The sequence below is a fragment of the Rhinopithecus roxellana genome, chromosome 21, assembly GCF_007565055.1.
Source record: "Rhinopithecus roxellana isolate Shanxi Qingling chromosome 21, ASM756505v1, whole genome shotgun sequence".
Lineage (NCBI taxonomy): Eukaryota > Metazoa > Chordata > Mammalia > Primates > Cercopithecidae > Rhinopithecus > Rhinopithecus roxellana.
Window position 1 is genome coordinate 39,466,586 of NC_044569.1, and position 24,779 is coordinate 39,491,364.

Consider the following 24,779-nt stretch of genomic DNA (forward strand, 5'->3'; position numbering starts at 1 on the left):
ACAGCAGGCGACAGGGGTGGGCAGCCGAGGAGGTCAGGGCCTCTGACAGCGAGACCAGCCCAAGGTTACAGCAGGTGGCAGGGGTGGGCAGCCGAGGGGCCTCTGACAGCAAGACCAGCCTGAGGTTACAGCAGGCAGCAGGGGTGGGCAGTCGAGGAGGTCAGGGCCTCTGACAGCGAAGACCAGCCCAAGGTTACAGCAGGTGGCAGGGGTGGGCAGCCGAGGAGCCTCTGACAGCGAGACCAGCCCGAGGTTACAGCAAGCGGCAGGGGTGGGCAGTCGAGGAGGTCAGGGCCTCTGACAGCGAGATCAGCACAGGTTACAACGGGCAGCAGGGGCGGGCAGCCGAGGTCAGGGTCTCTTGACAGCGAGACCACCTTGAGATTACAGTGGGCGGCAGGGCGAGCACTCGAGGTCAGGGCCTCTGGTGGGTGGGGGTGATTCCGGGAGGGGCAGGCCTGGGAGGGTGCTGAGGACGCAGATAGGGGCCTCTAGGCACACAGCGGAGTGGAGCAGCTGCTCCTGGGTCTCTGCCCGCCAGGCCTCCCTCCCTGGTGATTGGCTCAAACCTTCCCTTCCTGAACAGGGAGCAGCCGCCACCCACCATCCTAGTCCAAACACACTTCCCCCACCGCCGTGTTCATGCCTTGGCTTTCCTAGCGGTGAACATGAGTGCTGCTGCGCTTTCCCACATGAAATGTTTAAATCAGTGGTCACTGACCATTCCACAGCTCCTGAAGCCAGAGGCAGAGCCTGGGCGGGGAGCACTGCCTGGACAGAAAGGACAGGACACAGCTGTCCCCCACCCTGGGGCCTCCATCCCGCTCACAAGCCAGGGTAGGCGCCTTCCCTGAAGTGGCCTGGGTGCCACAGCCGCCCTGCGCGAGAGTCTTCGGGCACAGCCGTGGCCAGGTGTGAGGGTCAGGGCTGGAGCTAGGAACCCGCAGGAGACAGCTGGCATCTGCACCCCCTTCTCTCTCCTAAGCCCACAGTGCTCGGCTCTGGATCATCTTTTTGGCCTCAGAGCATAAATCTGGCTTTATCATTACACCCACTGGGAAAAACCAGGAGGTTTTGGGACTGTTTCCACTTGGGTCGGTTTAGCTAAATTATAAGGCTTTCCCCCAACCCACAGGGTGCATTTTCCTCCCAGTTTTTATTCTCTGGGATGTGTCTTCCCCTGGATGCAGCTCCAGCTCCACAAAATCCAGTCTTTTCCACAGACAAAAAGACAGGGTGGCGCCTGGGTAGCACTGGGGGAAGGTGGTGTGGGCACCTGGGCCTCTCACACACCCCAGCAGTCAGCCCAGGCTTTGGAATCCCCCTTCCTCCTTTAGGCGCGGGCAGGGCTGTACAGCTGACCTGGGGTGGGGCTCCGGGCCTGGGACCACAGCCCCAGTGCAAAGGCACCCACCTTTCCCGCGCTAGCCATGCACACAGCAGGCGCCCAGGAATCGCACGGTGACCCCGCCTTCGCCCCACACAGCTTCCAGTTGACCCCTCACACCAGGATGGGAAACAGAGCGTTCGCCTCACCTTCACACACGGCTGAGATTTCCCAGGATGTGCTTGCGAACAAGACTCAAGGCCTGAGAGCCACAAAGGCGGCCACGCCTGCTTGAAGGGCGGGCTCCTTCCCACGCAAAGCCCATGGCTTTATTTGGCGTGCAGCATCGGCTCACACTTGAGTTTCAACACTTTGTTTTTAATCAGTTGATAACTGTGTACACACACACCCACACACACACAGACACACAATTTCTGGCTTCCCTTGAAAAAGAGCCTTTTCAGATTTTAGATTATGCATCTAAAATTTCCTTCATAGATATGGATTATTTAATAGATATTCAAGTTATTTCTTCTTGGGTTAAAGGAATTGGTCCATTTTATCCAGATTTCCAAATGTATGGGCATGAGGTTGTTCACTGTACTCTTTTGATGCCTCTGGGGTCTACAGAATACCCTCTTCATACCAAATACTGGGGATCTGTGCTTTCTTGTCATTCTGGCTACCGGTTTATCAGTTAATGATTTGTTCCAAGAACTAGCTTTAGGTTTGGTTTTTTATATTTGCTACAGTTTTGTTTTCATTTTTGTTGCTTGGTGTTAGCTCCATTATTTCCTTTCTTCTGCTTGCTTGGGTTTACTTTGCATTTCATTTTCTAGTTTCTTAAGCTTAGATTGATGATTTGAGAACTTTCCTTTTCTAAAATCAGTATTTAATACTACAAATTTAACTCTAAGCATTGCTTTGGTTGCATCCCACAAATTTTGATATGGTGGTGTATTTTTCAGTTCAAAATATTTTCCATAGTTTGCTTTGAGACATCTTTAACAGATTGCTTAAAGGTGTGTTGTTTAGCTTCTAAATCTTTGGAGACTTAAGATATGTTTCTGCTATTAATTTCTAGCTTAATTCTATATTCGTAGAAAATACTCTGGACAATTTCAGTTCTTTTAAAAAATTCTCATGACCCAGGATATGGTCTGTTTTGGTGAATACCTAACGGGATCTGAAAAGAATCGCACGTTCACTTGGTTGTTGATGGTGCCCAGGTTTTCTACATCCTTGCTAACTTTGTCTGCTTTTTCTATCAGTTACTGAGGAGAGCTGGAGTCCGTAAGTGTAACTGGGGATTTGTCTTTCCATTTCTATCAGTTCTGGCCTCACGGACTTCTAGGCTCTGGGGTTCCATGCATACGCACTCAGAACTGCTGTATCTTCTTGGTGAATTCACCAGTTTATCATGATGCAATGTCCCTTTTTATTCAAGGCAAATGTCCTTTACTTTGCCTGGTATTAATACAGCGACTCCAAGCTTTCTTTGATTCATATATGCATAGTATATCTTTCTCCATCCTCTTAGTTTTAATCTCACTGCATGGCCTCCTGCTCAGTATATCCCTGCACCCCAGCATCAACCATGGATGTAATTAGACTTAAAGTGAGCTTGCTATAAACAGTAGGTAGCTGAGTCCTGGGTTTCCTTTTAAATTAATTTGAACATTGCTGTCCTTTAATTAGTATGGTTAGGCCATTTACATTGAATGTTACTGACATGTTTGAATTTAGGTCGACCATTTTAATTTTTTTTGTTCTCAGCTTGTCCCTGCTGTTTTATTCCTGCCTTAAGATTATTTGAAATTTTAAAAATATCCCATTTTAATTTATCTATTTGATTTTTCACTGTATCGTGTGTGTGTGTGTGTGTGTGTGTGTGTGTGTGTGTGTATATATATATATATATATTTTTTTTTTTTTTTTTTTTTTTCTGAGATGGAGTCTCGCTCTGTTGCCCAGGCTGGAGTGCAGTGGCGTGATCTCAGCTCACTGCAACCACCGCCTCCCAGGTTCAAGCAGTTCTTCTGCCTCAGTCTCCCAAGTAGCTGGGACTACAGGCGCCCGCCACCTCGCCCGGCTAATGTTTGTATTTTAGTAGAGATGGGTTTCACCGTGTTGCCCAGGCTGGTCTCGAATTGAGCTCAGCCAATCCACCTGCCTTGGCCTCCCCAAGGGCTAGGATTACAGGCGTGAGCCACCGTGCCCGGCCTGTATAGTTCTTTTAGTGCTCTAGGGCATTGGTTTCCAAATGGGAGTGATTATGACCCCATCCTCACACCCCTGCCCAAGGAAACATCTGGCAATTTCTGGAGACATTTTTAGTTGTCACAGCTGGAGGAACACTGCTGGTATCTAGTGTGTAGAGGCCATAGATGCTGTTAAACATCCTGTCATACCAGGATAGTCCCCCACAATAAGGGATTCTCCAGTTCAAACTATCAACAGTGCTGCGGTTGAAAAATCCTATTGTAGGGACTATAATATATGTAACTGGTCCGAGTCTCCTTAAGATCAATATTTTAGTACTTTAAGTGGAACGCAGAGGTCTTCCCACCAAGTTCACTACAGTCTCCCTCTTTTACACTGTAGTTGTCATGTATAGCTACATTCACTAAAAACCCCACCAATGTTATATTTTTTGCTAACTTTCACACATATTTTAAATAACTTAAGAAAAATATATATATTTACCCAGATATTGGCCATTTCTGTTGGTTTTTCCTCATTCCTGGGGTCCCAAGTTGCTCTTTGGTCCACTTCCCTTCCAGCAGAAGAACTGGCTTTAGTATTTCCTGTCGAGTAGCGCGGCTGCCATGACTTCGCTTCACTTCCTTTCATTTGAGAAGGTCTTTATTTCGCCTTGATTCCTAAAGGATTTTTTTTTTTTTTTTTTTTTTTTTTTTTTTTTTTGCTGAATATAGAATTCTGGGTCAAACGTTCTTTTCTTGCAGCATCTGAAAAATGAGCCACTTCCTTCTGACCTCCCTCGTTTCTGGTGAGAAACCCATAGTAATTTGGATCCTTTTCCTCTGACTGCTTTTGAGATTTTTTTATTTGACTTTGTTTCTTACCAGTTTGTGATGTGATATGTTTGGGATTCACTGAACTTCTCACATCTATGTTTGTCTTTCACCACATTTTGGTGTTTTCAGCCCTTCTTTCTTCAGTTGCTTTTCTGTGCCACACTCTTTCTCCTCTCCAGGCTCAGATGACAGAATATTAGACCTTTTGGAATTTGCCCCGACTCTATTCATGTTTTTGTTACTGTTTTTCAATTGCTTCCTGTTCAGAATGGACATTTTTTATTGATCTGTCTTCAAGTTCACTATTTCCTCTCATCTGCATTCTACAGTTGTGCCATCAAATACATTATTTAGATTACTGTATTTTTCAATTTAAAATTATCTATTTGGTTTTCTTTAAACCTCTATTTCTCTGCGGAGATGTTCGGTCTCCCCACGCATTCCAAGAACGTTTGCTCTTTTCCGTTAGGGCACAGTTACAACAGTGACTGTCGGCCTGAGCTGGTTTCTACTGACTGTCATTTCCATTGAGAGCTGAGAAACTCGGACTCTTCATACATAACTTTGGTTTTTATCTTGGACATTCTGAACATTATGCAGTGAGATATGAGTCTTCCGTGGTCCCATCAACAGTGTTGCTTTTCCTGCTACCAAGTACTTCACGTGGTTAGATTCAGGGTGCGAGGTCTGACTTGTTTTTGGTGGACTACAGTTCAATTTAATTCCACTTCAAAATCTTCCTTTTGCTCTTTGGATCTGTCCTTCATGTGCAACACTCAGAGACAAGACTGGACTTGAGAGGTCGACTGTCCACAAGGACACTGAGTTCTCAAAGCTGTTGGGATGTAGTTTAGGGCCAGATCTATGCATGTGTAGTTCAAGGGTGAGTCCAGAAACTTCACCACAGCATCCCTCTTCTTCCTCATCATGGTGTACCCAACCTTCCCCATCAGAGTACCATAGAGTCCCCAACCTTCCCCACCACCTCACCAGAGTCCCCAGCCTTCCCCACAACCTCACCACGGAGTCACCAGCCTTCCTCACAACCTCACCACAGTCCCCAGCCTTCCCCACCACCTCACCAGAGTCCCCAGCCTTCCCCACCACCTCACCACGGAGTCCCCAGCCTTCCCCACAACCTCACCACGGAGTCCCCAACCTTCCCAACAACCTCACCAGAGTCCCCAACCTTCCCCACAACCTCACCAGAGTCCCCAACCTTCCCAACAACCTCACCAGAGTCCCCAACCTTCCCAACAAGCTCACCACAGAGTCCCCCAACCTTCCCCACAACCTCACCACAGAGTCCCCAACCTTCCCCACAAGCTCACCACAGAGTCCCCCAACCTTCCCCACAACCTCACCACGGAGTCCCCAGCCTTCCCCACAACCTCACCAGTCTCCAACCTTCCCCACAAGCTCACCACAGAGTCCCCCAACCTTCCCCACAACCTCACCAGAGTCCCCAGCCTTCCCCACAACCTCACCACGGAGTCCCCAGCCTTCCCCACAACCTCACCACGGAGTCCCCAGCCTTCCCCACAACCTCACCACGGAGTCCCCAACCTTCCCCATAACCTCACCACGGAGTCCCCAACCTTCCCCATAACCTCACCACAGAGTCCCCAACCTTCCCCACAACCTCACCAGAGTCCCCAGCCTTCCCCACAACCTCACCACGGAGTCCCCAGCCTTCCCCACAACCTCACCACGGAGTCTCCAACCTTCCCCACCACCTCACCACGGAGTCCCCAGCCTTCCCCACCACCTCACCACGGAGTCTCCAACCTTCCCCACCACCTCACCACGGAGTCCCCAGCCTTCCCCACAACCTCACCACGGAGTCCCCAGCCTTCCCCACAACCTCACCACGGAGTCGCCAGCCTTCCCCACCACCTCACCACAAGACGTTTTCTAGTTCACTCTCTTCTAAATTTGAGCATTTTTTTCGCATCACATATGAATGAACTAAGCTATAATTTAAGGCACGTTTAAGCTGTAATTTAACATTCTCTTATTCTAAAAGAGACCATACGCACCACAAAAGTCCTATATAAAGGACCAAAGACAGGTGTAAAAGAGACAGACAAGGCACCCTGGAGGATCTGCCGACTGTGTCTGTGTTGCCCAGGGTTTCCCACATGGCTGGGTGTGTTCCAGTGTAGACGGAGGCGGCCAGGGCACGTTTGCTTTGGCTGCTTTGACAGACAACGTCCCTCCTCACAGAGCGGCCACACAAGTTAACTGTGAACAACTTTCAGACTATCTTCAGTGAAACAGTCAAAGCAAGCAACTGAAACCTAGAGAGACAGCTTTTAGCTCCCATTGTAACATCAGGTAAAGCCATGTGGTCTGCAAGCCCCGGGCTGCCAGGTGTGGCTGGGGAAGGGCTGAGAGGCTCACTGCAGCACCCGCACCATGGCCTCAGGTGGGGGCAAGTGGGAAGGTGATGCCTGAACCTGGCCCCCAGGGAGGAGAAGCAGAGCCTGGAACAGCCTGGGCTGCTTTGCTGTCTGGAGGGAAATCAGGGGTCGGTCCCCTCCTGAGGCCCCAACCACAGGCAGAGCCCAGGCCCATTCGGAGCCCACCCTAGGAGGGGGCTGGTTAGCCCTGAGGGGCCAGCGGGGGCCTGGACACCTCCTTTCTATCCCCTTCCCTGCTGATACCTCCAACACACAGAACCCCAGGGAGCCAGGCAGGCCAGGAGGCAGGTGGCTGGCCACCCCCAGTGAGGATTCCACAGTGGCAGAACTCAGGCCTGCACACACCAACAAAGATGGAGGCAGATGCTGGGCTCCAGAGTTCCAGCCGGGACACAGCCCTCGTCAGACGGGGGCCGGCAGGACGTGCAGCTGAAGCCTGATCCCAGGACCACCTGTCCCTGTCCCCGGGTCACCGCCCAGCGCCCTCACTGTTAGCATGCCCGGGGCCTTGACGCACAGGTGCGCCCCGCAGCACGGCAGCTGCAGACACAGAGCCTTCCCTGGGCTGGGCTCTGCGGGCTGCAGGGACATTCCAGCTGCTGGGACAATCCGTCAGAGAAGATGGCTCCACCACTGTGGCACGGGGACTGGAATGCCAGCCACCCCCACCCCCCTAGCTACATCATTTAGAGGGCAGGGGAGGAATCGGGAGCAGGGAGGGGACAGGAAGAGGAAGGGGACAACAGCAGGGAGGGGAGAGGAGCAGGGAGGGGAACAGGAGCAGGAAGGAGACGGGAGCAGGAAGGGGACGGGAGCAGGGAGGGGACGGGAGCAGGGAGGGGACAGGGATGGGAGCAGGGAGGGGAACAGGAGCAGGGAGGGGACAGGAGCAGGGAGAGGAACAGGAGCAGGGAGGGGACAGGAGCAGGGAGGGGGCAGCAGCAGGGAGGGGAGGGAGGGGACGGAGCAGGGAGGGGACGGCAGCAGGGAGGGGAACAGGAGCAGGGAGGGGACAGTAGCAGGGAGGTGACAAGAGCAGGGAGGGGAACAGGAGCAGGAAGGAGACGGGCGCAGGAAGGGGACGGGAGCAGGGAGGAGACAGGAGCAGGGAGGGGACGGGAGCAGGGAGGGGACGGGGATGGGAGCAGGGAGGGGAACAGGAGCAGGGAGGGGACAGGAGCAGGGAGAGGAACAGGAGCAGGGAGGGGACAGGAGCAGGGAAGGGACAGGAGCAGGGAGGGGGCAGCAGCAGGGAGGGGAGAGGAGCAGGGAGGGGACGGGAGCAGGGAGGGGACGGCAGCAGGGAGGGGACGGCAGCAGGGAGGGGAACAGGAGCAGGGAGGGGACAGTAGCAGGGAGGAGACAGCAGCAGGGAGGGGCCGGGAGCAGGGAGGGGACGCAGCAGGGAGGGGAACAGGAGCAGGAGCAGGGAGGGGAACAGGAGCAGGAGCAGGGAGGGGAACAGGAGCAGGAGCAGGGAGGGGGACAGGAGCGGGGAGGGGACGGGAGCAGGGAAGGGACGGAAAACAGGCTCGTGGCTCTGCAAATTATTAAACAGGGTCACATCCCACCAGAGATTCCACCCCCACGCCTACATCCACGAGAAAGGAAAACTACGTCCACATAAAAACTCGTTCATGAGTGTCCATCGCATGTTAACAGCCTAAACATTAAACAACCAAATGTCCCTCAGCTGAAGAATGGAAGAGCAAATGTGGCAAATCTATGGAAGGAACATTTTTTCAACCACAAAAAGGAAAGAAACACTGACCCCTTCTGCAGCATGGATGAACCCTGAGAACACAACGTGCAGGGAAAGAAGCCAAGCACAAGGCCACATACCACCAGGCCACGTATTGCCAGGCCATGTATCACCAGGCCACATATCGCCAGGCCATGCGTTGCCGGGCACCACTGATGTGACATGTCTGGAAAGGCAAGCCCACGGAGATGGGAAGCAGAGGAGTGGCAGCCGAGGCTGGGGCAGTGGTAATGACTGCCAGTGACCGCGGAGTTGCTTCCCGGGGTGTGGAAAATGTTCTGGAATTAGACCGTGGTGCTGGCTTCGTGGCCTCATAAGTATACTGTGATGTGAATCACATCTCAGGTGGGTCACACTTTGTAATGTTCCAGAGCCTCCGCTGAACCCTCCTGTCACATGGGCCAGCCTGCAGGCACCGAGCTCACTTAATGTTAACCCAGGTGTCCTGTGCAGCAGTCACTCCACTCACAACCGCCGGGGCCTGCTCTGCATCAAAGGCATAAGGAAAGACACGGTGACGGGGGGGTCTGAGTGTCATGAAGACGTGGCCCCAGGGGAGACATGCCACACACTGAGGCTGAGGACCCACACAGCCTGCTCTAGAGTTTGGGTAAGAGCTCGGCTTCTAGATCCAGCCCATGTCCTGGCTGGACCGGGGCAGCCCCAAGGAGTGAGGACTGACGTCGTTCAAATCCTCTCCCTGTGGGGTGGCCTGAGCCTCAGCTTCACCTGCTGCAGACACCATGCCATGCCTGCCTGGTCACCCATCCTCACTCGGCCACTGTGGCCACACAGTCGGGGCCGCACAGGCACCTGCCCAGGCTCTTCCGCCGCCAATGTCTTCTGCATTTCAGGCTCCTCCCCATCCGTCAACACCAAAGCTCCCCGGCTGCCCTCATCATCTACGCCCACGTCACCCTCCAGTCCTTGTTAGGTAACAGCATCAAATCCAGTAAAAACTAGAGGAAGAGGAATGCAAACACTCTCAGCGAATCCGCCCTTCAGAGCCTGCTGCGTTAATTAGTAAACCTGTTTCTGAAGCGTTATCGCATCTCGTTACTGGTTCAGAACCTACAACCACATAGTATTTTCTAAAGGGAAGTCACTGTTCAAAAATGCATCCGGCAGTTGCTCCAAGGTCGAACTGTGTGTGCATGGCTGTGTGTGTGTGCGCATGCAAGGAGGCCACGGTGCACGCCGGCCTGTGCACGTGTGTGCATGTACACGAGACGCAGGACTTTCCAGAAGCAGGGCTGCTGTGAGATCGACCTGGGAGTTCTTCAGTCGCTTCCTATCAAACATCCTAGGGACCTTCAGTTTAACGTGGAGCTGAGGCTGCGGGTCCCAGGGCAGACTCCAGGCAGCACACCTCCCTCACCCAGGGCAGTGGCACTAGCAGGTCCCCAGAGAAAAGGAGCTGAAGCCTTCAGGCTGTCACGTTTCAGGCTCATGTCACCATTTGCCACCAAAGTCTTGACTTTTTTTTTTTTTTAGACTGAGTCTCACTCTGTTGCCCAGGCTGGAGTGCAGTGGCATGATCTTGGCTCACTGCAACCTCCACCTTGCAGGTTCAAGTGATTCTCCTGCCTCAGCCTCCCGAGTAGCTGGGATTACAGGGGTGCCTGCCACTACACCTAGCTAATTTTTGCATTTTTAGTAGAGACGGGGTTTCACCATCTTGGCCGGGCTGGTCTTGAACTAACCTCATGATCCACCTGCCCTGGCCTCCCAAACTGCTGGGATTACAGGCGTGAGTCACCACACCCAGCCCAAAGTCTTGGTTTTTTACGTATCTGTAAGTACGTTTGTGTGCACATTTTAAATACGTCATGTTAAACACGAACCTGGAGATCATACAGGAAGCACACATGATCTATCAAACCTGCGTTCAGAAACCACTACCCACAATGGCTTCAAGAATCACAACTCCTGCCAGGGCTGGGGGTACCACAATGCCCCATCAGGCAGGTCGGAGCACACAAGAACCTGAGACGTCTCTGACCTGCCTCCAGACAGGGAGCGGTCTGACAGCAGGAAGTGGGGGTCTCTCCAGCCCACCCCAAGGCTGCCGTGGGCCAGGAGGAACAGGCAGGTACCACAGGAGCACCCAGGAAGTGGCGAAGGGGAGACGTCCCCCTTGCCCAAGCCACGTCTGGAAAGCAAGTGGAACCCAGGCTGGGGAGGGCTGAAGATCCACAGAGCGGCGGCCTGGACCTCATGCGGAGAAGCCAGGAGACCACAGAGCAAGGGGGGCAGAGGTGGGACCCTGTGCCCCACAGTCCGCGGCGCCGAGGGAGGAAGGTGGGCAGGGCCCACAGGCCCAAGGAGACACAGCTTCACACGCGCAGGTACAGCCGGCTCCTGACTCAGCCCTGCCCAGAGAGAACCTCAGGAACAGCCCCCACCTCGCTGGCCCGAGCCCTGCAGGCCCTGCCTTCCCTAGGCCGCCAGGTGAAAGCATGGGGGGCCGACACCCCGTGGCGTCTCAGGTTGTGGAAGGCAGCTGCTGGGCCTCCAGAATTCATGCTCGGGTGATGCTAAAACCCGGGGCCAAGGCCAAACGCGGCGTCAGAGCAGCAGAAGTAAGGACGTGTGGCACAAAGGCCGGGCCTGGAGTGGTCTTGTTTCCTTTCCGGTTCAGCTGAGAACCCTCCCAAAACCTTCCCTCAGGCCATGCAGAGGCAACGTTCCCCAAATAGACCCAAGACTCGTCCAGCCAGGCATGGGGTCAGGCTGGCTGGTGTTCTAGCGGCAAACGCCTTCTGTGTTCCAGTGGGAAAACCACCCGATGGTCACTCTGAAAAGCGGATGAACCGGATGAACCAGGCCTGGGGAGGGCTGAAGCTCACCCATGCAGGATGGTGGGCAGCACGGGCGGGTCCAGCCCCATCCCCTCCCCATCACCCCAGAGCTCACCCTGTCCCTCCCCATCCTCCCAGGGCCAGGCCGGGGCCTCAACGCAGAGACTCTCCGGGGGTGCCCCAGGGCTCATTAACGTAACTGCAACGGGAAACAAGCAACCACACGCTCCCTCACTCCGAGCCAACCGGGCCACGCCGCTGCTCCTGGTCCCCCTTCCTGACGAGGATGCACAGGGTCTCAGCAGTCCGGCACTTGAAGCTGGCTGACCTCACTGCCCACTTCCTCCACAAAGACTGCTCCACCTCCCTCAGCCTCAGGACCCCATCTAAGCCCTCACAACGTGCCAGCTGTGTGGGTTGCCCATCTTCTGCCTGGCCCTCCCGGCAGGGACAGAGGCCAAGCCTCCCATGGCCCGACGGGGAGATGGGGTGCCTGTGACATCCTGTCCCCAGCCACACCTGAGGTTTATCGAAGCAGAAGGAAGCCCAGGTGATCGCACAGGGGCTTGGTGCTCAGCCAGGGGGCGGGGCAAACTCAAAGGTAGAACACTTGCACCTCCCGGGATCCCTGAGACACATTCCCTGGAACCGGGGACAACGCCTCCTGCCAAGCCCGGAGCCCCTGTGAGCAGCCCTCTCAGGCCTCGCCAGGCCAAGGCCACACACGGCCAGCTCCTCATGAGAGGTGCCAGGAGGCCACCACGTGGGGTCCTGATCCGTTGAGAACCTCACCCCGAGGCTGTGGTGACACTCAGGAGGGCACAGGCCTGGCACCCAGGCACCTCCCACAGATCTCCAGGTCGCAAGCTCGGCACCCGGGCACTGCCCACAGGATCTCCAGCTGTGGGGTGGCTGGGGACCCCACACTCTGCCGGACCAGGCCCACGTCCAGCCAGGGAGCCCACACGCAACGCCTGCCCTGAGACCCACTTTCTCTCTGGGAGCATCCTTGCCTTTCGGGTCCCATACCGAAGCCCTCAGGGCTTCCACTGCCCAACTCAACAGTGAGGGAGCCTGTTCCAGCCATGGACACGCTCTCGGGCCTCCACGCACCCTCACCCGGGAAACCCTGGCAACCCCCGTGGTCTTGATTCACTGTAATCACACCAACCCGGGCAGCTCAATCCCCACGTGCACCCCACACCACACCCCAACCTGTCCCTGCCTCACACCCATGCCAACACCCCACACCTGGACCCATACCACACACCTCTACCTACAACCCACACCCATAACTGCAACCCACACCTAATACACCCCATACCCATGCCCATGCCCTACACCTATACCTACAACCCCCACCTGCACCCCACACCCAACCCGTACCTACACCTCATACCTGCACCTACCTCCCACACCTACAACCCACACCTGTACCTACAACCCCCACCTGCACCCCACACCCCAACCCGTACCTACACCTCATACCTGCACCTACCTCCCACACCTACAACCCACACCTGTACCTACAACCCCCACCTGCACCCCACACCCCAACCCGTACCTACACCTCACGTCCATACCCAAATAACACTCCCTCCAAATCCACACCTCTACCTACAACCCACACTCATAAATGCAGCCTATACCTAATACGCCTCACACCCATACCCATGTCCCACACGAGTACCTACAGCACACACCTGTACCTGCCTGCCACACCCATGCCTACAACCCACACCTGCACCCCATACCCCACACTCCAACCATACCTACACTTCATATCTGTACCTACGTCCCACACCCATACCTACACTGTACACCCATAATTATAATCCACACCCATGCCTAGAACCCACACCTGCACCCCATACCCCACACCCCAACCCATACCTACACCCCACACCTGTGCCTACAACACACACCCCTACCTACAACCCACACCCGTAACTGCAACCCACACCTGTAACCCTGACCTGTACCTGCATCTCACCCCCTACCACCACCCCACACCTGCAACAAGCCCTCCTACCTTCACCTATAACCGGCAACTGAACCTACACCCCACAGGACCCCTGGCCCTCATACCAAACCTGCAAATACTCACAGGAAAACCCTAAAGGGGGCGCTATGGTCCCTGGGCACCCATTCTCAAACACAAAACACATGTCAGCCCCTGTCTTCCAGGCTGTTTCCCAAACATAACAAATCCAAGAATAACATTCCCTCCAAATCACAGCCTCAGCATCTGTGACAGAGACCAGACCCCAGCACAGTGTGGGGGCCCAGGGGGGTCCTCAGTGAGGAGCGGGCACCAGGGGGGTCCTCAGTGAGGAGCGGACCTGGGTATTGAAGGTGTGAGGGACGAGAGTTTTCTGCTGCTGCTGCAGCAAGCCGATCTGTTTTTATTACAATGTGGTTTCCATCCAGGACCTTGATTGAGCCCGTGGGAATTGTGCTGCTTACATCGTGCCCTATCCCTGGCGGTCACGGCGGTGTCCCAGCACGCACTGGTGCAGGGCGCCCAGGCATGGTCTATGGTTCCGAACATCAGCCTGCCCAGCCTTCTACCACATACCTCAGAGGCCAGAGGCCATGCTGGGGCCAGTGGGGAGAGACCAAGGACAGTGTCCAAGGCAGCCCCCACACCACCTTCCCTGCCCCACCAGACCCGCCCTGACCCTGGGCCAGGCTGGCTGGCCTGCACTCCTCCTGGCGTGGTGGGCCGAGTCTGCTCTGCCCTGTGTGGCCAGGCACTCGGACATCCCTCCCACTGGAAGGTTCTGCCTCAACGGCCCTGAAGGAGCAGCTCCCAACCCCGTGCTGGGTAGGTGCCGGCAAGAGGGTCCCGGCTGCCCCTCACATGGCCCAGACAAGCTCATCTGCTCCAACACGAGGTCGAGGGGCCAAGGCCTATAAACCTGACTATTTTTTAACCGGCAGCTTCACAGGTCAACATGGGAAATACACAGCCAGTCACACAGGCGTTTGATTTTTACCAAATCTGCAGCCACGTGGTGCCTCTGGAGCAGTGATGCTTCTGTGGCGGCAACCCCGGCCTACCTCATGCCCTCCGTGGACTGGTGGCGGTGGTTGCGGTAAAGCTGCGGCACGCCCAGCATGGCTTCGGTCAGCACGGCCAGGAAGCCCAGGGTCTCCACAAACAGGGTGGAGTCGATGGACAGGTAGGTGATGTAGCCTGCCACGCCCGTGAAGGCCAGGACGCACTGCACATAGTCCCAGAAGCTGCTCCACTGCCAGAAGTGGTGGGGGTCGAAGTCTAGGGCGAGAGGGAGAAGCGGCCTCAGCACAACTTAGGGTCCAGGGGAGGGGTCAAGGACAGTGAGGACAGACGGGAACCAAGCAAGAGATCAGAGTCAGAGGAGGAGAGATGGGAACTTGGGAACTGAGTAAGAGGTCAGGGTCAGTGAGGACAGACGGGAACCGAGGGAGAGGTCAAGGTCAGGGAGATGGGAACCCAGCGAGAGGTCAGGGTCAGAGGAGCCATGTAATCTTGATCACACTCCCCGAAAGAGCCTTCGTACAAATATTAACTCAATGTAAAAGACGCTGACATCAGGACAGGTGCAGCGGGCACCTACAGTCCCAGCTATTCGGGGGCCGAGGAGGGAGGATCACTTGAGTCCAGGAGTTGAGGCCAGCTTAGGCAACAAGAGACACTTGTCTCTTTAAAAAAAAAAAAAAGCTGGCCGGGCGCGGTGGCTCAAGCCTGTAATCCCAGCACTTTGGGAGGCCTGAGACGGGCGGATCACGAGGTCAGGAGATCGAGACCATCCTGGCTAACACGGTGAAACCCCTGTCTCTACTAAAAAATACAAAAAGCTAGCCGGGCGAGGTGGCAGGCGCCTGTAGTCCCAGCTACTCAGGAGGCTGAGGCAGGAGAATGGCATAAACCCGGGAGGCGGAGCTTGCAGTGAGCTGAGATCCGGCCACTGCACTCCAGCCTGGGCGACAGAGCCAGACTCCCTCTCAAAAAAAAAAAAAAAAAAAGCTAAAATTCTTCAAATTAATCTTAATCTCTGAGAAGTGGGACAGTGCAGGGAGTGCCCTGCACTGGAATCTGATGCCTGGGTTGGGGCGCAGCCCCCCTCGGGTTAACTACGGTCTCCTGTTCCTCAGATGTTACCGGGAAGAGACAGGGACCACCCCTAGGACATTCTGGGGATTCAACGAGTTGACCTTGAGTTCTACAACACGCCTCAAGCAGTGAGGCTCAGTAAATCCATACCATATCCCTCCTGCACGATGTCATTTGCTAGATGATGTATTCTGTAGAAAATATACTCATAAGCACTCACAGAAATTAGCAAATTAAAGGAGGCAGGTGGACATGTGCAGTCCGGGGGACACAGCTGCAGGGAAAAGGTGAATGGAGACAAACCCGCCAAGAAGCCTGCAAGGTGTGTGATGTGCCTGCACTTGACCTGTCCTTACAGCACCAGGGCCAGGGCACGGGCTGCACAGGTGGGGTGATGGGAGGTGGTGAAGTCAAGGGAGTTGGGGGTGCTGAGGGGTGAGGTTAGAGGGACTGCGGGGGTTGGAGTGTGGTGAGGTTAGGGGGGCTTGGGGGCATCAGAGGGCAGAGAGGCCAGGGGTGTGGGGGGCTGGCTGCCTGTGGGGCTGGCAGTGCAGTGAGGGCAGGGCAGGGGTGGCCAGGCTGTGCACCTTCTCCCCGTCCCCCTGGACCCTAGATCTGTGTCGCACTTCCTGCTCCACACTCCCTCCCTCTGAGTGAGACGCTGCTCAGCATCCAAGCTGGAAAGGGGCTGCACAGGAGGCAAGGCCAGAGGAAGGATGGGCACGGTATGCGGCACCTCCCAGAACACAGCAGGGCATGGGCTCACGTGTATTTCATGAAGAAACCCAGGTGCAGTGAGGGGGGCTGAGCAGGATACTATGGACGGGGGGGCCATGGATGGGCGGGTGGTGGATGGGGGCGCCACAGACGGGTGGGTGGTGGATAGGTGGGTGGTGGATGGACAGGCAGGGAGACCGTGAGTGGGCAGGCGGTGGACAGGTGGGCTATGGACAGGTGGGTGGTGGATGGGCTTTGGACGGGTGGGTGACGGATGGGCAGGCCATGGACGGGCAGGCAGGGGGGCTGTGGACAGGTGGGGTCATGGATGGGCAGGTGGTGGACGGGAGGGTGAGGATTTAAGGGACTTGGGAAAACCACGTCTAAGGTCCATCTGTGGGAGACCTTTCTATTTTAGTTTCCCTAGAAAGGAGTCAATCGGCAAATGACTAACAGAAAATCCTCACTAAACAGTTTCTGAGAAAAGAATGAACCTGGACACTTACCTTATACCATATACGAAATTTAACTCAAAACGGATAAAAAACCTAAAAATAAGACCTGAAACTAAAACTCTCAGAAGAAAACATGAGGAAACACTTCAAGACATTGGATTTGTCAATGAATTTTTACCTGTAACACCAAAAACACAGGCAACAAAAGAAAAATAAAAGATAAACTAGACTTCATCAAAATCTACAACATGGCCAGGTGCAGTGGCTCACACCTGTCATCCCAGCACCTTGGGAGGATGAGGTGGGAGAATCACTTGAGTCCAGGAGGTCTTGAATATAGTGAGATTCCATCTTTACAAAAACATAAAAAATTAGCAGGCCATGGTGGTGCGCACCTGTGATCCCAGCTATTTGGGAGGCTGAAGCAGGAGGATCCCTTGAGCCCAAGAGTTCAAGGCTGTAGTGAACCATGGCTGTGCCACTGCACTCCAGCCTGGGTGACAGAATGGGGCCTGGTCTCAAAAAAAATAAAAAGGCACTGGCGAGCTTGATCACACACACCAAACACCCTCGATTCATGCATTTACCACTCACGGGCCGGCGGAGGGGCTCCCGAAGGTGGCAGAGGGACAGCAGGGTGAGAGGCACGAAGCAAGGCAGCTGAGATGTGCGGGTTGCAGGTGAGGGCAGATTTCCAAACAGAACGTGGCCTGGTGCACGGTGGAATATTACTCAGCCACAAAAAGGAAGAAAGGGCAGATTCATGCAACAACACGGATAGACCCTGAAACAGGACACCAAGTGACAGAAGCCAGACGCAGGAACCACACGCTAGTGAGTCTGTTCCTATGAAGTGTCCAGCACAGGCGAGTGCACAGACAGCAAATGAGAGCTGTCGGGGCTGGGGGAAGACGGAACTCGGGAAAAAGAAGAAAACTGGTTCAAAGGGGTTTCTTTGGGCATGATGAAAGGCTCCCTAATGAGACAGTGGTGATGGCTGCACAACTCTGTAAATACACTAAAAACCACCAAATTGTGTACTTTTAAATGGTGATAAAATGGTGAATTTTATGTTATGTAAATTATATCTCTAATTTTAACAACAAAATAAAAAATTTTAACGTATATCATTTGTCTTATACCAAAAGATGCAGGTATAAGTATCTACTTATTTTATTAATAAGTATCTACTTATTAGTAAATACTTATTCAGCATTTCCTTTTTTTTTTTTTTGACACGGAGTCTCGCCCTGTGGCCCAGGCTGGAGTGCAGTGGCCGGATCTCAGCTCACTGCAAGCTCCGCCTCCCGGGTTCACGCCATTCTCCTGCCTCAGCCTCCCGAGTAGCTGGGACTACAGGCGCCCGCCACCTCACCCGGCTAGTTTTTTGTATTTTTTAGTAGAGACGGGGTTTCACCGTGTTAGCCAGGATGGTCTCGATCTCCTGACCTCGTGATCCACCCATCTCGGCCTCCCAAAGTGCTGGGATTACAGGCTTAAGCCACTGCACCCAGCCTTATTCAGCATTTTCTGATGCTGAAGTTGAAAATAGTTCCTTCAACTCCAAGTTTGGGAATTAAGGTGCTGTCATTTGTATCCAGGACAATTTGAAATAAATTTAGCAGCCATCTACCATTAGCTGTCAGCTCACATGAGCTGGGGAATTGGAGCAGGTGGCGGGGAGGAGCTGGGTAAGGAACACGTTGGCTGAAGCTGACCTGGGGTGGCTCAGACAGTGGGAAATGAGATCTCTAAGTTCAGTCTGGAGAAGTCGGAGGACACAGGAGACACCTCGTGGACATGGAGACTCCAGATCTGTCAGATGGAAAAGAACATTTTCCACACTTCTGAGAGATTCCTGTGTCAGGAGATTTTCATTAATAGTTTTTTAAATCGGTGAAGAGAGAGGCACCTGGCAGTCCTCCCAGAAGAGCTGGCCCTATTCCGAGGGACCTGGGAGGGGAGGGCACTCCCCTTTCCAAAGCAGCCAGGCCCCTGCACTACTGAGTCCGACAGAAATCCAAGAGGGCAGGTGGCTGTGGGAGAGGAGGGGCTCTGAGAACAAGAACAAAAGGGCAAGAACGCAATTAGGACGCACACCCATGGCCACGCAAGGTGCTGAGAGAACAGCTGACAGTCGGCAGTGCAGACTCACACACTGTGGCTTCCCGAGATGTGTTTCTAGATAGCGGTACCAAAGATAAGGCTTGAAAACGAGGCGTCTAATGCTGAACAAATGTTTCCAGGCCTGGGGGGCTCACCAGAGGCCCACCCTGGCATGCACTGAGCTCTTGGGACCCTCAGCTGCCTGCAGGGAACAGCTGATCCTCAGAACCTTCCATCGCATGGGCGCGGCTGCCCTCAACTCACAGACAGATCTCTTCCGGCACCCCCACGGGGAGCCCCATGGGAACAGACCAGCTCTCAGTCTCCATCAGTCCAACTGCTCCTGGATTAAAAAGCAATTTTACCACTTGGGGAATGTGCACCAGGAGACTGTCTCCTAATGGGCAAGGAAGATCTGATTTCTCGTCAGATCGTGTTTTCATGTCCACAGGAGCACATGAGAGAGCCTGGTGTAAGAGGATCTGACAGCCAACGGTCCAAGGCATTGAAGCAAGAGCAACTCCATCATGAACAGGGGCTGGGTAAGATGAGGCTGAGGCCCGCTGGGCTGTGTTCCCAGACGGTCAGGCATTCTTTTTCTTTTTTTTTGAGATGGAGTCTCGCTCTGTCGCCCAGGCTGGAGTGCAGTGGCCGGATCTCAGCTCACTGCAAGCTCTGCCTCCTGAGTTCACGCCATTCTCCTGCCTCAGCCTCCCGAGTAGCTGGGACTACAGGCGCCCGCCACCTCGCCCGGCTTAGTTTTTTGTATTTTTTAGTAGAGACGGGGTTTCACCGTATTAGCCAGGATGGTCTCGATCTCCTGACCTCGTGATCCGCCCGTCTTGGCCTCCCAAAGTGCTGGGATTACAGGCTTGAGCCACCGCGCCCGGCCCAGGCATTCTTAATCACAGGATGAGACAGGAGGTCGGCACAAGATACAGGTCATAAAGACCTTGCCGATAAAGCAGCTGGCAGTAAAGAAGCCGGCTAAAACCCACCAAAACCAAGATGGCCACAAGAGTGACCTCTGGTCGTCCTCACTGCTGCACTCCCACCAGTGCCATGACAGTTTACAGATGCTGTGGCAACATCAGGAAGTTACCCTATACGGTCTAAAAAGGGGAGCATGAATATTCCACCCCTTGTTTAGCATACCATCAAGAAATCACCATAAAAATGGACGACCAGCAGCCTTTGGGGTGCTCTGCCTATGAAGGAGCCATTCTCTTATTCCTTTACCTCCCTAATAAACCTGCTTTCACTTTATGGACTCGCCTCAAATTCTTTCTTGCACGAGACCCAAGAGTCCTCTTCTGGGGTCTGGGTGGGGAGCCCTTTCCAGTAACAAACGTGAGAGGGAAAGAGAATGCTAGAGAGCTTCCTGCTGGGACTGGGACGGCTGGAGGGCATCACAGCACTGGTTTCGAACACTGAACGGAGAACTGCCACGTGGCATGAAGCTGGGCGCATCAGACCCCTGCAGGCACCCTCGGGACTCACAGATCACACACTCGGTTGGTGCTCACAGGACGTGAACGGCGTCTCAGTAATACTGAGCTCCACCCCAGAGCCACAGGGTGACTTTCACAGGGCCAGGGAGCCTCCTGGGCCACACTGCTCAGGGACATTCTGGAGGGGAGGAAATTGTTTTTTTTTTCTTTTTTCAGGGTTCTTGCATGAATTCTAATTGAGACATTACCTTCGGAATTATAGCACTCATAGTGATAGTTTTCAGAAGACTGTAACAACTTCTTTGCTACTTAAGGAGTACAGACGGTGCAGCTGCTTACCTGAATGACTTCTTAAATAAGTGGCTACCACCACTCTAGTTTTCCTAGTTGTAGCTCTGTTACAGATTACGGACCACAAGTGTTGGCGAAGGAACTTTTTTTTTTTTTTTTTGAGACGGAGTCTCACTCTGTCGCCCAGGCTAGAGTGCGGTGGCGCGATCTCAGCTCACTGTAAGCTCCGCCTCCCGGGTTCACGCCATTCTCCTGCCTCAGCCTCCTGAGTAGCTGGGACTACAGGCGCCGCCACCACGCCTGGCTAATTTTTTGTATTTTTAGTAGAGACGGGGTTTCACCATGTTAGCCAGGATGGTCTCGATCTCCTGACCTCATGATCCGCCTGCCTCGGCCTCCCAAAGTGCTGGGATTACAGGCATGAGCCACCGCACCCGGCCAGTAACTGTTCTTTTAAGCACTTTGGTGCTCCCTGGAGTGACGGCCAGTCCCAGCAACTAAACTGTATCACGCTCCCACTTTAACTTTGTGACTGTTTCAATATTTTTAAAAATACAAATTGACTCTCCATGAAAAAACAAAACAACCTCCCACTTCCTTCAAATCCCTGGTCCAGGCTCACCTGGCCTCCTGCGAGCTGCCCTTCCAGGCAGGTACCAGCCCCACCTGCTGTGTCTGCTTCTCCACCCCACGCGAGCTGAGCAGGCAGAGCCTGTCCTTGGAAACGGCCCAGCCACCTGGGAGTGGAGCGAACAGGCACCACCCAGGCCCAGAGCTGCAGGCAGGGCTCAGCAGGACCCCGGGCGGGCACACAGGGGCTCATCAGGGGGACCTGAGGGGCGCAGGCTACAGTCGGGAGAGCACAGACAGGAGGCCCCTGAGGCCACCAGGGCCCACTTTTACTTTATCCTAAGGATCAGGGACACGAAAGGTTTTTGACAAAGACAGCCAAACCACCTGCTGCAGAATGAGGACGAATGCCCTTCTTAGCCTTTGAGACCAGCACTGGCCTCGATGACCCCCTCTAATCCCGCCACCTGTGCAGCAGACGGCAATAGGCACAGGGAGATGGCATAGCTGGGGCCAGAGGACGACGCAGAGAGACCCACACCAGAGACCCTCGGAGAGTGACAGAGCCCCCGCCCCAACCCCGGGAGTGACAGAGGCCCCGCCCCAACCCCGGTGAGTGGGACAGACAGCGTGGGGACTGAGCACGTCCAGGGCCGGAGCGGGAAGTGGGGAGCCGTGCTGGCTTCCAAAGAGGACCCTGGGAAACAAACACCCTCCCACTCGGTAAGAACAAATCAAGCAACTGCCAAGACAGGCGTCCACGGCCGAACCCAAGGCTGCACAGACAGACAAGCGCTCGCCGCCACACTGCCCTAACAGCTGCTGAGACTCACATTCCTGTAGTCACCTCAGCCAGAGCCAGGGAGGCCCTGGGAGAGAGGAGCCAGATGGGCCCTGTCGGGCGGCCTTGCCTGCTCTCAGCCTCCTCTCATTTTCAGCAGCCTTTTACCCCCTTTATGAAGAGCGCCCAAGCTCTTCATCGCCTACTCAGTTCCTGTCTCCCCAGGCTCCCTTCCTCCACTCAGCCCCCACCCATGAGGCAGGGGCAAAGGACACTGAGCATCCCTTGTCCCTGCCTCAGCTTGCTCACTGGGAGAGGTTCCACACAAGCAGGGGCAAACTAAGAAGACCAGAGGCAACAACCCAATTCCCATGCACCACTCAGAGCAGAGCTGTCACCCTCAGAGGTCCAGAGGTTCTGTCCTGGTGATGGCAGTATCAGGATAGAGAGCTCCATAGCTCTCCCTAGAGGGACGCCCTACTTAGAGCAGGTGCAAGTTCAAGTGTAAGGATGCTAACAAAAACAACAGAGACCTCGGCAGCCAGCAACTAAGAGGAGCTAGAAGCTCCATGACGAGCTCAAAGTTTATCAAACAGAACCAGAAAGGACAGCCAAGAGAAGCCCTCCTGGGGACTGAACCACCACCAAACAGTGGCCTCAATAGCCACCCTGCTCAGATGTGGGGAATACATCCCCCAGGGCATCATCAAATCAGCTGGCAGCCACCAGTGAGGCCAATAGCTGGTTTGACCACCAGAAGCTTAACAGGAATATCAGGGAGGGTCACGGCCAGCCAGAACCACCACACCTGAGAGAGAAGAGGTCCAGAGACTGCACTAGTCCAGCCAAATCACAAAACAAACAAGCAAACAATAAGTCATCCTTCCCCCAAGTGGGGGAATCCGTATCCACAGCTGCTACTATAGTTTACCTAAAATGTCCAGCTTGCAATAACAAAACAAAATGAGTTGTACAAAGAAACAGAAGAGGAAAAAAATAAGCAGGACACAAACTGCTTTTGAAGAGGCACAAGTGTTGGACTCAGTAGAAAAAGACTTTAAGATAACTATTATAAATATGTTCAAATAACTAAAGGGATCCATGCATAAAGAATTAAAAGAAAATATGACAACAATTGATCACACAAAGATTATCAATAAAGAGACAGAAATTCTAAAAAAAAAAAAGTGGAAATTCCGATGTTGCAAAGCACAACTGAAATTTTAAAACTCACTATAAGGGCTCAACAATAGATTGAGCTGGCAGAAGAATCAGTGAATTCAAAGAAAGCTCAATAAAGATTATGCAACCTAAAGAACAAACGGAAAATAGAATTAAGAAAAAAGAACACAGTCTCAGAGAAAGGTGGGACGACAGGAAAGGGCACCGGCACATGCAGAATGGGTGAGCTTGAGGAGAGGAGAGAGGGGAGCAGAAAAAAATATTCAAGGAGATAATGACTTTTGAAAACTTCCCAAATACGATGAAAATATTAATCTACACACTCAACAAGCTCCACAAATTGCAAGCCTGATAAAGAGATCCACACCCTGACACATCACAGTCTAAATAATGAATGCCAAAAAACAAAGACAGAATCTTGAAAGTAGTAGCAAGAGAAAAATAATTTATCACTTACAAGGAAACCCCAATAAGATTAACAGCTGACTTCTCATCAGAAACAATGGAGTCCAGAGGGCAGTGGAATAACATATTCAAAGCACTGAAAAGAAAAAAAAATCATCAACTAAGATTCTTATATCTAGTAAAACGTTTTTTAAAAAATAAGGGGAAAATAAAGATTCCCAGATAAACAAGAACTGAGAGAATCTGTTGCTAGTAGGCACACCTTACAGAAAACAAGTTTTTCATGCTGAAAACAAGTTAACATCAGAAGCAATTCAAATCCACATTAAAAAAGAGTATAAAGACGATGATGTCAGTTATTATAAAAGGTGATATCGGTGCACATTTCTTCTCCTTTCCTCTCTTAGTTGACTTAAAATGTAACTGCATAAAACAATATGCATCGTATTGTTTGGGGGCCTTTACCCTAAAGAAATGTAACATAACTGACAATAATGTCAATAGCACAAATGAGATGGATGGGATCAAAACTGTATTAGAGAAAGAAAATGACTGTAGATGGCACTCAGTCTCAGAAAGAAATAAAAGGAACTACAAATGGTAAATAAGGTTAATAAAATAACTCCATATGTTTGTTCTCCTTTCTTCTCTCAAGTTCTTTTTTATTTTTTGAGATGGAGTCTTGCTCTGCCGCCCAGGCTGGAGTGCAGTGGCGCGATCTCGGCTCATCGCAAGCTCCGCCTCCCAGGTTCACGCCATTCTCCTGCCTCAGCCTCCTGAGTAGCTGGGACTACACGTGCCTGCCACCTCGCCCGGCTAATCTTTTTGTATTTTTTAAATAGAGATGGGGTTTCACCATGTTAGCCAGGATGGTCTTGATCTCCTGACCTCGTGATCCGCCCGCCTCAGCCTCCCAAAGTGCTGGGATTACAGGCGTGAGCCACCGCGCCCAGCCTCCAGTTCTTGAATGACATAAAATGTATATAAAGGAACAATCAGAAAAATATATTGCTAGGTTGTAATATATGTAGACATAATATGTACAATAATCATACCATTTAAAAAGGGAGGACGAAATCGAACCATGTAGGAGTAAGGTTCCTGTCACTGGAATTAAGTTAGTATAAATTTGAAGTAGATTCTAATAAGTTAAGATGCATGTTGTAAGCCTTCAAGTAACTACTAAGAAAATAATTCAGAAAACATTATTTAAAGAAATTAAAATGTGACATTAGAAAATATTTACTTAATACAAAAGGAAGCTGTAAAGGAGCAACAGCTAAGGGGAAAAGGCATGGGATATATATACAGAAAACAAAAAGTAAAGTAGCAGATGTAAATCTGAACATATAACATTAGGTGTGAATGAAA

The 24,779-nt window shown here is 52.9% G+C and overlaps 1 protein-coding gene across 7 annotated transcripts in view; it reads right to left on the reverse strand.

Moving 5' to 3' along the window:
• SLC66A2 (solute carrier family 66 member 2) overlaps positions 1-24,779 on the reverse strand; it is a 47,636-nt gene that overhangs the window by 2,123 nt on the left and 20,734 nt on the right. For 3 of the 7 annotated variants that reach the window (XM_010362018.2, XM_030925815.1, XM_010362017.2), the window contains 2 exons: positions 18,341-18,437; positions 14,415-14,631 (listed from right to left, as the gene is read on the reverse strand). The exons of 1 other annotated variant lie outside the window; for it this stretch is intronic. In XM_010362018.2, the coding sequence (XP_010360320.1) occupies positions 14,415-14,631; positions 18,341-18,437 (314 nt within the window). Of the gene's footprint in view, positions 1-14,350; positions 14,632-18,340; positions 18,438-24,779 lie in introns of all 7 variants that reach the window. 3 more of the 7 variants (XM_010362020.2, XM_010362019.2, XM_030925816.1) reach the window with 2 other exon arrangements.